Source organism: Arachis hypogaea, chromosome 5 (assembly GCF_003086295.3).
Source record: "Arachis hypogaea cultivar Tifrunner chromosome 5, arahy.Tifrunner.gnm2.J5K5, whole genome shotgun sequence".
Taxonomy (NCBI): domain Eukaryota; kingdom Viridiplantae; phylum Streptophyta; class Magnoliopsida; order Fabales; family Fabaceae; genus Arachis; species Arachis hypogaea.
The window spans coordinates 97,418,341-97,431,803 of NC_092040.1; the positions used below are offsets into that span (position 1 = coordinate 97,418,341).

At 41.1% G+C, this 13,463-nt stretch overlaps 3 protein-coding genes and 3 non-coding genes across 6 annotated transcripts; 3 read left to right on the forward strand and 3 right to left on the reverse strand.

Annotated features, from left to right (window-relative positions):
- Positions 1-1,777: 1,777 nt before the first annotated feature.
- LOC112803823 (uncharacterized) lies at positions 1,778-3,418 on the reverse strand. The gene is made up of 2 exons (XM_025847281.1): positions 2,680-3,418; positions 1,778-2,601 (listed from the first exon to the last, which is right to left on the reverse strand). Exons 1-2 carry the CDS (start codon positions 3,416-3,418, stop codon positions 1,778-1,780), a joined length of 1,563 nt encoding a protein of 520 aa, XP_025703066.1.
- A 1,226-nt stretch (positions 3,419-4,644) lies between these two features.
- Positions 4,645-5,322, reverse strand: LOC114927784 (uncharacterized). The gene has a single exon (XM_029298739.1). It carries the CDS (start codon positions 5,320-5,322, stop codon positions 4,645-4,647), a length of 678 nt encoding a protein of 225 aa, XP_029154572.1.
- Positions 5,323-5,328: 6 nt separating this feature from the next.
- LOC112803824 (uncharacterized) lies at positions 5,329-6,417 on the reverse strand. The gene is made up of 2 exons (XM_025847283.1): positions 6,343-6,417; positions 5,329-6,183 (listed from the first exon to the last, which is right to left on the reverse strand). The coding sequence occupies exons 1-2, from the start codon at positions 6,415-6,417 to the stop codon at positions 5,329-5,331; spliced, it is 930 nt and encodes a 309-aa protein (XP_025703068.1).
- Positions 6,418-7,833: 1,416 nt separating this feature from the next.
- On the forward strand, positions 7,834-7,934 carry LOC112804642 (small nucleolar RNA Z43). Its single transcript, XR_003203255.1, has one exon. It is a non-coding gene; the product is annotated as a small nucleolar RNA Z43 (small nucleolar RNA).
- A 92-nt stretch (positions 7,935-8,026) lies between these two features.
- LOC112804738 (small nucleolar RNA SNORD14) lies at positions 8,027-8,150 on the forward strand. Its single transcript, XR_003203354.1, has one exon. It is a non-coding gene; the product is annotated as a small nucleolar RNA SNORD14 (small nucleolar RNA).
- An 80-nt stretch (positions 8,151-8,230) lies between these two features.
- LOC112804641 (small nucleolar RNA snoR86) lies at positions 8,231-8,358 on the forward strand. The gene has a single exon (XR_003203254.1). It is a non-coding gene; the product is annotated as a small nucleolar RNA snoR86 (small nucleolar RNA).
- The last annotated feature ends 5,105 nt before the right edge of the window (positions 8,359-13,463 follow it).

Sequence of the window (13,463 nt, forward strand, 5' to 3'; positions counted from 1 at the left end):
TCTACAGCGCAGTTTAGGCAAGGACTCGATGACATGGGAGTCAATGATGTAAGTTTTAACTATTTATGTTACCGTGCTTATTTAGAATAATAATGTTACTAATAGGTCTCATGGTACCTGATGTGCAGTTTACATGGCGGCCGTATGTCGGAGTTGATGTTCCACAAGACCTCGGCCCAAATTTGTTTATTCCACAAAGTCGCCGTTAGTATCGTTCGAATGTATAGAGTGGCACCCAACAGATCGAGTTCGAGACAGTTTGGGTTGCAGCAGCTTCCACCAGACCCGGCATTTCAGATCGGCAGTGCTCATTGCAGGCGTTTGAGCGGTGCCCAGCATCATGACTGGAGAGACCGGACCAAGGAATGGCTTGACATGTGGCGTTATGGCCGCTATAACTCACTGCAAGTCGGGGACGAGATTGTCGACTTTCATCCCCTCCCATTGTACTATGACTGGTATACACAGCAGTACGGGGCTCACCTACAGCTGTCAGATAGAGTTGCAGGTGAACCACAAGAAGGTCCACCACAACCAGTTGGACCTCAGCATCAAGATCCGGCGTATGACCAAGGGTTTCAGGTATCATTAAGGTCTATTAGTATTAATATTACTTCCTCTACTTATTATCATTACTGTTACCGTTATTTATTAGTTGCATTCATTTTCATTTAGGTGCCGGCCCATGATCACCACTTTCAGATGCCGGCATTAGAGCACCCTTTTATGATGCCGGCATATGAGCAGCATTATCAGGTGCTGGCATACGAGCAACACGTTCAGGAACCGGCATACGAGCAGCACGTTCAGGAGCCGGCATATGCCCAACAGTTTCCGGTAGTTCAGGAGCAACAACCATACATACCTGAACCACAACAACATCAGGTAGCGGATCCCTACATACCACAGCTGGTAATTCCAGCTGATGGTCAGTTTAGTCCGTTGGGTGCTCTAGATTCGATCAGCTTCTCTCGGCTCATGAGAGAGACATCTCATCTCTTTCCAGCGCCAGGGCAGCAAGGGCCTGCTGGTAGTGAGCCGTCTGTTGGTCGTCGTGCAACATCAGGTCATGCCAGTGACTTCGATATGGATCGATCGTCGGGGCATGTAGATCCTCCTCGTCCGTCCGCACCGCCGCGCACCGAGTTGTTCGACTTGAATGAGTACCCGCAACCGGAAGAGGGATTCCTGGGACTTGACCTCCAGCACGAGTCTCATTATGGTGGTTATAGCGCTTCGGGTATGAGTAGTTCCGGTTATGTCGACGCTGGCGGTGCCAGCATGCCAGATGTCGGTGTTGGTGACGCCAGTATATCTCAAGGTCATCGGTATAATTTACGGACACAAACTGCGCCCCCGGACAAATACACCCCATCGCAGTATGCGAAGAAGGCGCCAAGGAAGTAGGTTGTTGCTTTTTAGTTCAGTCTGTTTCAATTTATGTTTCCATTCAGTAATGTAGATCGTATAGTATGTTTAGATATTTCTATTAGTCATTGTATCTGTTACTATGTACTTAGATTTGTATAATATATTTATGTTTTAGTTCCGTGTGTTGCACATTTTAACTACAGTTGTGGTTATTATTTAATGCATATATAAATAAAATGCACAAAGACATAAGTAAAATGCACAAAGACATAAAAAAGCTTACACACTAGTTAGAACTAAGTAATGAAGGCACAAAAAAAGTTACATGAAAAGTTAAATAGGTCATAAAAAGTTACATACAAAGTTACTGACTAGTTTAAAATACGTTAACATGCAAAAGGCTTAATCACGATTGACCCCCGGCAGAGCTTGGACCTGCGCGCTGTGGACATCTGCTCCGGCTATGTCCCTCCTTACCACATGTAGTACACCGGCGAGGACCACGCATGTCCTGCGAATCCATCTCATTCAAGTAGCGGGTTGATTTGGGTCTTCCTTTGGTTGCGCGCCTCAATGTCCAGTTCGCGATCACCTTCGCTCCTTCATACGGAGCCCACGTAGATGGGTCACCCATCGGGACAAACTCGCCTCTATAGACCTTGCAAATTTCGAACATCTTGTACACGTCATGCACATATACTTGCCAATCAAGACGCTGGTTAGCGCAACATGCAAGGACGTGGCGACATGGAAGTCGCTCAACTTGGAAATGGCCACAGTCGCAGTGTCGTTGTGCGAGATTAACAGTGTAAATGGACCCATCTGGCATCTCGCGAACCTCAAACACCTCGTTGCGCCTGTCGAACCGATTGACCACAATGCTTCTTGCATGTCGAAAACTTTCTTCTACTCTTTTGATGGCAAATTCTGAATACGTGAATCCATTGCGGACACGCTCATGAGCCTCGGCGCTCTTCCGAGTGAACAACTCGTTTAGCCAATAGAAAGTAGACCTAACAATGACAGTCACAGGAAGGTTGCGTGCACCCTTTAGGACAGAATTTATGCACTCTACCAAGTTTGTCGTCATATGTCCCCAACGATGACCCCTGTCGAATGCCAACACCCATCTCTCAACACCGATCTCATCACACCATTGCGTGTACGCCTCACCCCGCTCTTGAAGCCTTTGGTAGTTCTTGTTGTACTCTTGTTCTGTCCTCGAATATCCTGTTATACAAACCATTTAATCATAAGCAAATGCCACAAAATTATTGTGAATACAATCATATCAGCAAAATCAAATACCTGTGTTAACCACAAGTTTATGCAAATACGGAGCCTTAAACCTCCTTAAGAAGTTGGACCCGATGTGCCTGATGCAGAACATGTGCCATGCTCTTGGTGGTGACCATGCACCGTTACTGCGAGCTATTGCTGCATCGATGGAGTTATGGCGGTCAGAAATAATGCCGACACCATCAATCGTAACAACATATCTCCGCAAGTTGGTTAGGAAAAACTCCCACGCATCTGCCGTCTCACCCTCGACTATTGCAAATGCAACAGGTACAATATTTTGATTCCCATATTGTGCAACGGCAACTAGAAGTGCACCTTTATATTTTCCGTACAGGTGTGTGCCATCAACCTGTACCAGTGGCTTGCAATGTCGGAAGGCTACTATACATGGATAGAAACTCCAAAAAACGCAATGCAAAACTCTTACACCTTGAACCTCCTCACTCTCACGGTAAACGGGGAGCGTCTTTATCTGGACACGAGACCTCGGCATCTTTGCAGTCATTGCTTTTAACCATACCGGCAGAGTCTGGTAAGAAACTTCCCAATCACTGAAAACTTTTGCGACAGATTTCTGCTTAGCCAACCAAGCCTTGCGGTAACTAACAGTGTAGTTGAACCTGGATTGAACTTCTACAATAATAGACTTCACCTTTATCGACGGGTCTGCTTCGACCAACGGCCTAATGGCATCTGCAATTGTGTCTGAGTCCAACTTGGCATGATCTTGTGAGATCGTGCCCATGGTGCACGTGTGTTTGCCATTGTATCTTCTGATCTCCCAACAAGCTTTCTTTTGAATCAAGCTAGCTCGGATAAGCCAGTCGCACCCGGCACCATAACCTTTGCATTTCGCATAGAATGTCTGCGGCTCAGACTCATACACAGTGTAATCAACTCCTCTAGAGATAGTGTAGCTTTTGATTGCAGATATCACCGACTCTCTAGAGCCAAATTCCATTCCGACACTAAACTCACCATCTTCCGCCGCAATGTTGCCTTCACCTACAACATGCGCACCACCATTACACAGACAACGCAAATAAAATGCACACTAATGGTAACTTGAATTAATAATCATAACATACCTTATTCGCATACTCTGGAAATTCCGGGGCATGCATGGCTTCGAGATCCAGAGTCCGCATAAAAGATGGAACACCAAACGGGTGCCGGCTTACAATCGAGGCCGCTTCATTCTGCATCACCGGATTGCCTGCCAAGTCTCTGTCATCGTTTTCGTCATCGACTTCATAGTTGGCTTCGAACTCCTCTTCACTATCGTTGTTATCTTCTTCCCAATCTAGGTCCCCGCACTCATCAACATCGACCTCCTCACTGACCACGTCCAATCTCGAATGCTGTTCGAACTCAACGTACAGCTCTATCATCAGCACGTGAAATCGGGTTTGTTGATAAATACAGAACATCTGCTGCATGCTGGTGTCATCCGTGATGGGCATTATTTGAAATTGTATCAGCCCACCAAATACTTGTACAGGATTCCTGTATAAAATATTGCTCACCCTTTTCGAAATGTGATTTTGTATGTTATCACAAAGACTATTTTACAACTCTACAAAACTCATCGTGCACGGTATAGCAAATGACAACGAACATTGACAAACAAAACTCACTGCCTGATAGGTATACTTCGTCGCGGCCCGGTCAGGGCATGATGGGTAAGGCACTGAACTGGATGGCTCGTAGGAAGTGACCATTGGGTTGGGTTTTTTAGATTTATTCCTAAGGTTTAATGTAATTCGTATTTAATGTTCTGTATGTTGACCGATGTAATTCGTACTTAATCTTTTGAATATTTGCTTCACGAAGGCAGTAAATGTTTATATTAACTTGGTGTTAAACATCAATGGATAATCTCAGATTTGAAAATACAAACACGACTAAGATAAAAAAAAATCAACTGACAAATTGCAAATTTAGAGATATAAACACGATCAAAATAAAACCCTAAACCCCCGCACCACTCGGTCCAGCACGCTGAGGACATCGACTCCAACTATGACCCTGAGCACCACAAAGACGACATATCTGAGGACCACGCATGTCGCGTGAGTCCATTTCATTCAAGTATCTGGTCAATTTCGGGCGACCCTTCGACGTTCGCCTCAGGGCGGGATTAGATACCATTGTGGGTCCCTTATATGAAGGCCATGTCTCGGCATCACCTATCGGTGTGAACTCAAATTTATATACCTTACGAACCTCTGTCATCTTGTACACATCATGCACATACAGCTGCCAATCGAGACGCTGGTTAGCACAGCAAGCAATAACATGGCAACATGGTATTCTTTCCACCTGAAAGTGCCCACAGTCACACCTCCGTCGCGCAAGATCAACGACTGACACCTTTCCACTAGTCATTTTGCGCACCTCAAATACCTCATTCCGTCTGTCAAAACGGTGCACAACTATATTTCCAGCCTGATGCATATTTGCCTCAATCCGCTGTTGTGCGAATACGGAATAGGTAAATCCAGCACGCTTGCGTTCGTGACTCTCGGCACTCTTCCACGTAAAAAGTTCATTTAACTGATAATATGTTGCTTGGACTAGTGCCAACACAGGTAGATTATGGGCACCCTTCAACACTAAGTTAATACACTCGACAAGGTTCGTCGTCATATGGCCTCATCGATGTCCCTCGTCGAACGCCAATACCCAATGTCTAAGTCCGATGTCGTCGCACCACCTGGCATATGCCTCGCCTCGCTCTTCCAACCTCTTATAGTTGATGTTATACTCCTCCACCGTTCTTGAATACCCGATGTTGACCACAAGCTTTTGCAAGTGAGGGACTTTGAATGCTCGTAGGAAGTTGCTGCTGATGTGCCTTATACAAAACATCCACCATGCTCTTAGAGGTTGCCAGTCACCTCCGAAACGATATACTGCTACCCGAATTGACTCATGCCGGTCTGAGATCATTCCCACACCGTCTTTTCTGACAACATGCATTCGCATATTCCTGAGAAAGAAGTGCCACGCGTCGGCTGTCTCCCCTTCTACCAAGGCAAAAGCGATAGGCACAATATTCTGGTTCCCGTCTTGTGCATCAGCGACCAGAAGTGTACATTTGTACTTTTCATATAGGTGTGTGCCATCAACCTGAACTTGGGGCTTACAATGCCTAAATGCCCGAACGCATGTATTGAAACTCCAAAATACGCGATGAAGTGTTTTTTCTCCTTGCGCCTCCTCATTCCCGTTGTACAATGGCCGTGTTTCTATTTGGACAACTGACCCAGACATCTTCTGAACCACAACCGAGAGCCACCATGGCAAGGCTTGGTAACTCTCCTCCCAATCACCGAAAACCTTCGCTATGGACTTCTGCTTTGCCAACCAAATCTTTCGGTAACTGATGGTATAGTTGAACCTTGACTGGACTTCAGCTATTATAGATTTCACCTTGATGGATGGGTCAGTCTCGACCAACGGCCTTATAGCCTCAGCAACTGTATCCGAGTCCAACTTCGAATGATCCTATGAAATCATTCCCATTGAGCACGTGTGCCTACCGTTGTATCTGCGTATCTCCCAACAACCTTTTTTCCTTATCAAGCTGGCTCGGATAAGCCAGTCGCACCCACGCCCATACATCTTGCATTTTGCATAGAACGTCTATGGCTCAGACTCATACACGTCATAGTCAACTCCTCTAGCGATAGTGTAACTTCTAATTGCTGCCACGACTGTCTTTCTAGAACTGTATTCCATTCTAATCCGAAACTCTCCGTCCTCAGGATTAGCAATGCTTACAGAAAGTAGAAATCATCGTTTATTAATCAATCCAATGCATAAATTAACAACAAGGTATTATTTAGTCATCACGCACTTATGTTTGAATATTCCGGAAACTCTGGTGCATGCATGGCGTCGAGATCCACCTCACGCATAAAAGGTGGCATGTTCATCGGTTGACTGATCGAGGGATGAACCACTACATTCTTCGCTGCTGTCTCAACTCCCACATCACCATCCTCATCTTCGTCTCCGGCTTCATAAGTGGTTTCGAAGTCCTCTTCATCACGCCCCCACGTGATACATCCACGTCAGCACGCCCCCCACGTGCTGCTCTAGCCAGCCAACCATCTTCAGCCAGGTCATCACATCCTCTACGTGCTGACGTCATCACGCCCCCCGCGTGGTGCCTGTTCGTCCAACCACATGCTGCCACGTCATCTTCACGCCTTCCACGTGTAGTAGGCACCACGTCCCCTGCATGTTAATCTTGGACCAAAGGCATTCACCTAGACGTAAAACACATTTTTTAACCAAAAAAATAGGATTTATGGAGTAGCAAAAGTGGTAGTAGTTATGGAAGGAAAATAAAGAAGAAAGAGAAAAAGAAAATAGTATTTATGAAATCATCAACAAAAACTTAAAAATTAAACATTTTTATCGAACAAAATATATTTTATATGAATATAATTTTAATTTTAATTTTTTTATTTTATTGATTAATTTTGTGAGCGTCTAAATCATTTATGATTTATCATCATAAATAGTTATTTACTTGGATTTAAAAACTAGAAACTTTTTCTTCCTAAAGTTCTTGATGATTTTAAGGAGGCATAACTTTAGGCACGTGTTGCCTAGTTCTTTGAACACATAAGACTTCTTCATGTAATTTTGGTTCGAATCGTTATAACTCGAGTTATTTTGTTATCGAGTAAGATTATATAAATAAATTTAATTTTAAAACAATGATTGTTAAAATATTTTATATAATTATGTAATTATATTTATTTTAAAAATGCAATATTATCTAATATAATGTATATGTAAAATAACTGACTTATTATGATATCAAAATTAAATTATATATTAGATTATACATTTTAGAGATTAATTTTCTTTTTCATGCGTGTTAAATAAACGATGAATGATTTTTGTTAACATAGTTAAGTAGCGGCGCACCTTCCTAACTCTGGAAACCCTAATTCACCAAAAGCCTCCCTATAAAGCACCACCTATCGCTCTCTCCCAAATTCATTCATTCACGCCTCAACCCTAGTCGATCTCTTAATTCTCTCTATCTCCTCTCTGCAATAGATCGTAATTTTATCATTGTATCTGTTCATTAGGCTCTGACTCTGCTGGTTATCGTGTCCAGTTTCAAAGCATAATTGGGGGCAATGACGATTTGAATGTTATTAAGGTCTCGTTCGTCGTAATTGGCCATGTTGGCCTTGCCGACCATCCTGATATATCACCACCCATATTCCGAGTCCCTTTCGTATTCTCAATTTCTTTCTTTCTTTTTATCAATTGCATTAGGGTTTTACAGATTTTGCCATTTATGCTTGAGTAATGCGATTTATGCGTCTGATGATGATAAATCCAAAGGCTTGTTTCTCTAAACATTCGCAGTGGCCGCCTAAGAGCTTTCGCCTTCGCCAGGCTTGAGAGCTAGTGCTGCTTTAATCCTTCCTTGGATGTCTGAGGGCAGTTTTGGTATTACGAACTCTTTTTTCTCTATTCTGTAGTGTTCAGTTTTTTGTTATGTTGAATAAAAAGCCAATTTGCAGAGCAAGAGCGTCTTCAATCAAATGGCGCGACTTGCCTTGAAGGTTGGCGATAACAATGGCAATGGCGATTCTCCGTGCCTATCAAATCCTTTTGTTTTGATCTTGGCCTCGAACAAGTCGCTACATTTTGTTTTTCTCGTTATTATTATTATTATACTCTTCTCCTTTCAGTTTTTACAAACAAAGCTAATGTGAATTTTTTTCATTTACGAGGTTCTATTCTTGACTAATGACTATACAGAATTTGATTTAGATAAGTTAGTTCTTTCAAGGTTTTTTTCTATTTAAAAAAATATTTATTGTGTTTCGTTGGGACCTTAATGGCCAGATTTGCTCTTAATGCAGCAAGTAATTTGCATCATAACCAGCAAATATTATTTTTTAACCAAATATTATTTTTTACAAGTACTTAACCAGCAATAATTTGCATCATAACCACCTTGGCTATCGACATTCGTATCCGGCACTTGTCCTAAATCACCCTTATTGTCATTATTTAGTACAATGAAATTTATGTGTTAGATTCATCTTATACTAGCAAGGATATTTTTAGTGTTCTCTGTTTGGGTTTTTGTCTCGCTTTGTGACTTGAAGGTTTGTTCATGGCTAATTTTCTCTACATGCTCTTCCCATCACATGTACGTAACCTGTTTTACAACCTATTCATTAACATCTTCACCCAATCCATATTCTTTCATCACCAATGCCTTTCTCATTTAATCCTTTCCATGTATAATCTAATTATTCTTTCTATATTCTACTCGATCTTTTCTCTTCTTTTCTTTCCACAATAAATCTCTCAATCTTGCTTCTATCAATCCATCCTCTATTTTTTTAATTACTGAATTTGAGTGATGACAGGGAGGCTCATCGCCCTACAAATCATGATGGTGATGTCGATGAGGAGGAGGAGGTGATTGTATTGAAAGAAATAGATATATCTGAAAGGATTTAGATTTGCACTAAAAGTTTGTTTGGTCGTATTTTTGTTGATAGATTTTTTTTATTGGCACATTAGAGAATGCCCTATTTTCGATATGGTTTAAACCAGAGGAATTTAGGGTAGTGGAAAAAGGTAACAATCCATTCCAATTCTTTTTTGAAAAGGAAGCCGATGTTACAAGGATTAAAAGGGTAGCCCTTTGGCTGTTAAAAAACTATATGCTTCATGTTCAAAGATGGAACCAATCAGGAGAGGTATCTGAAAACGTGATATCTATCTTTTCAATTTGGGCTCAGTTTTAGGGGCTTCCAGAATAGTTCAAGACGTTGGAGGTGGGTAGAAAATTGGGGGGTCATTTGGGAAACATTAGTCACATTGACTTATTTGAAGTTAGAGGGAAGGAGGCACGCATTAAATCAACGGTAATAAGAGACTCTGGAACACTCTAAAAATTGTGGGTCTGGATCGAAAAACAGTGGAAATAGGAATCATATATGAGCGAATAGGAATTTTCTGCACCTATTGTGCTATGTTGGGACATGATACCAAGCATTGTCAAGACTTCAGTTGCGACTCTACTAAGAATAACCTAAAGGAGGATAAGGTTGATGAATCGCTCAAAGTGGATAAAGACTTGAATGGAAGGAAATGCCAGGTAGTTCACAACAGATTGGTGCAAATGTTGGATCCTCCCAGCCAAGGAAAAAGCCTCTTTTTTCATGGTTAATTGACAATGAAAACATCAGGCTCCCTCTAACTTAGAGTCTAGGGTGGAACGAGAGGGTGATTTGGAGGATACTGGTCGAATCTCTTCTAGCAATGCTACCCTATTGGTTCTGGTTGATATTTTGAATGCCTTGACTCACGATCAACAGATAATTGCCTCTTCTAAAAGATCTAGTATTGGTGTTAAAAAAGTGAGTATGAAATAGCTTGCCAAAACAGCTCTTGTAACAAGTCTTTTATAGGGAGTAAACGGAGGAATGGAGGAAAGGGGAACCCAGAATAGATGAAGAAGTGTTTTGATGAAAACACTATTGCTACTTTGAGAATGGAGGGTTCTAGTCGTCAATTGACACTCCAGGAACCATGAAGTTGATGGGTTAGAATTATAAGGGTTTGGGAAGACCCCTAACATTCCACAATTTTAAAGAAATTTGTGGATCTTACTCTTCAGAGGTTGGTTTCTTTTGCGAAACTAAAAATCAACCTTGTCAAGTTGAGAGGAAGTTAAGGGCATGTGGCTTTGTGGACTGGTTGTTGGTGAATTCGGAGGATACTGTAGGTGGGCATGCTCTAGTATGGAAGGAGGGGGTCCTAACATTCCACAATCTTAAAGAAATTTGTAGATCATACTCTTCAGAGGTTGGTTTCTTTTGCGAAACTAAAAATCAACCTTGTCAAGTTGAGAGGAAGTTAAGGGCATGCGGCTTTGTGGACTGGTTGTTGGTGAATTCGGAGGATATTGCAGGTGGGCATGCTCTAGTATGGAAGGAGGGGGTGGAAATTTAAATTATTCTTTCCTATTGATTTTTCTTTGCTGTCAGAGTTAAAGATCCAGTTAACAATGAAATTTGAGGAGTTGTAGGGGTGCATTTTAAGTACGTCAGATCAGACACCGGCCACTCAATTTAAAAAATTATCATCACTTTTTTAGAAACTACAGAATCGTTTCTTGTCCTCGGAGATTTTAATACTATTATAAGTCCCTAAGAGAAGGATGGCGGGGGAGTTAAATCTACTGCTTCTATGGCTCTCTTTTCTGGGTTCATTAATGAGAATGACTTGGTAGACTTGGATATGATTGGGAGACTATTTATTTGGTACAAGAGAAAAGGGCAAGAGTTAATCCAAGAATGTTTAGATCGCGTCATGGCTGATGAAGTGTGGATCAATTCCTATCTGGCAGTAGTTACTAGATTATCTGAAAATGGATTTGATCATATCCCATTATTGCTGGACTCAAATCTCCCATTGGAAATATCTAAAAGAAGGTTCAAGTTCCAGAAACGCTAGTGTGGTGTGGAAGGGGTTAGGCAGTTGTTAATAGAAATTTGGAGTGTTGTAATTACGAGTTCACCAATGTTTAAACTGGTTGAAAAATTGAAGTTTTGCCAGTATCATTTGGTTTAATGGCAGAAAAAAATCACATTAACTCAGCAAATCACATTCAGGACCTGAATGCTAGTATTAAGGAGTTGCGGGGTTTAGGAGTACAAGGAGGGGATCAACTAGATGAACTTTAACGAATGGTAGAGGCTGCCCACATTTAGGAGGAAAGTTTTTAGAAGGATAAGTCACGAATTAAATGGTTACAACTTGGTGATAGGAACACAAAATTCTTTCATTAACATTTTTAAGTAAGGAACTGAAGAAACAAACTTTGGAGACTAGTTCAGAATGACTGTGTAATTGCTACCTCTTATAGAGACATTGTAACAGTGGTGGAAAGGTATTTTCAAGAGATTTTTACGTCAAATAACCCTACTGATCCTAGTCATGCTTTCGAAGAGTTTGAGGCTAAAGTTACACCAGCTATGAATCGTAAACTAATTTGGCCAGTTTCAATGGAAGAAGTTAAACGAACTACTTTTAGTGTACACCCCCAAAGCGCTCCAAGTGAGGATGATTTTATTGCAAAGTTTTTTCATTTTTATTGGGATATAATTGGTGGGGATGTATTTCGTGCAGTGAAGAGTTTCTTTATGGGTGGTTGAATACTGAGAAGTTTTAACCATACCCAGATTTGTCTTATTCCAAAAATTCCAGATGCTAAGGATATGACATAAGTGAGGACTATTAGCTTGTCCTCAGTGTTCTATAAAATTATTTCAAAAGTATTAGTTTATGGATTGCAAGGAATTATGAATTCTCTTATTAGTCCTAACCAAAGTGCCTTTTTAAAAGGTAGGCTCATTTCTGAAAATATCTTGATTGCTCATGAATGTATGCATTACCTAAAGAATAAAAGGAGGGGTTTAGAAAATGAAATGGAAGTTAAGTTGGACATGAGCAAAGCCTATAATATAGTTGAATGACAATTTTTGTGGTTATTCTGAAGAAACTTGGTTTTGATTCTCAATGGATTGGATGAATTTGGGAAGTCATCATAACTGTTTCTTACTTAGTTATTGTGGAAGGACATCCTTTTGGTTTTTTTAAACCAAATAGGGACATCCGACAGGGTGATCTCCTATTTCCATGTCTTTTCTCTTCTGTGCAGAAGGACTTCCCTTCTTGCTATACAAGGCTAAGCAAAATAGTATTATCTGTCTAATTTAGATTAACATGAGATCTTTTAGGGTAAATTACCTACTATTTGCATACGAGTCAATTCTCTTCAATAAAGCTACTATTGAAAACTGGCAGCACATTATTGACTTGTTAGATGACTATGAGGGGTTTAGCGGGCAGAAAGTTAATCTGACTAAATCGGCGGTGTTTTTTAGTAATAACACTTCTCCCCCATTGCGACAAACTTTGGCAGCCACACTTCACATTCGTAATATAGGAAGCAAGATAAATATTTAGGACTATCTTCTGTAGTCCAGAGATCTAAAAAGGCCACTTTTGGGATGATTAAAGATAAAGTTAGAAAAAGGGTGGAAGGGTGGAAGCGAAAACTGCTCTCAGGTGAGGATAGACACGTTCTTATCAAAGCAGTTGGGGAAGCTATCCCTATCTACAACCTTTCTTGTTTTAAACTACTAGATAGTCTTATAATCGAGATCCATAAAATTTTATCTCAGCTTTGGTGGGGACAGAAGAGAGGGGAGAGAAGAATGTCTTAGATAAGTTGGGAGAGTATGACGCAACCTAAGAAGGAAAGGGGTCTGGGTTTTAAGGACCTTCGATATCAGAATTTAGCACTTTTGGAAAAGCAATGTTGGAGAATAGCTACCAGACCAAACACTCTACTAACTAAGATGCTGAAAGAAAAGTACTACAGATACCAATCTATTATGGAGGTAGAAGTGAGAGCAGTACCTTTGTGGGGTTGGAGAAGTGTCTTGGAGGGACGTAAAGTTCTTGAGAAAGGTTTGCTCTGAAAAGTAGGTTTAGGAAAGAGTATCCGTGTTTATGTAGATCCATGGCTACCATCCCCTCATCCCTATTGTGCTCTTATGCAGTCTGCAACAATAAGGCAACATGTAACTTGGGTGAAAGAACTCCTAACTCAGAACAAGGAGTGGAATAATCAATTAATACAATCTTTGTTTCCTCCAAAAATTGTTCAAAGTATTCTTTTAATTAATATTGAAGAACGAGAAGACCAAATATCCTGGATT

Coding starts and splice junctions, on each gene's coding strand:
- LOC112803823 (XM_025847281.1), bottom strand. CDS start 3,418: ATGGGCACGATCTCACAAGATCATGCCAAGTTGGACTCAGACACAATT. Junction 2,602..2,679: donor TAAACTTGTGGTTAACACAG/GTATTTGATTTT, acceptor TTTGTATAACAG/GATATTCGAGGACAGAACAA.
- LOC114927784 (XM_029298739.1), bottom strand. CDS start 5,322: ATGACGACGAACCTTGTCGAGTGTATTAACTTAGTGTTGAAGGGTGCC.
- LOC112803824 (XM_025847283.1), bottom strand. CDS start 6,417: ATGGAATACAGTTCTAGAAAGACAGTCGTGGCAGCAATTAGAAGTTAC. Junction 6,184..6,342: donor CTAGAGGAGTTGACTATGAC/GTGTATGAGTCT, acceptor ATGATTTCATAG/GATCATTCGAAGTTGGACTC.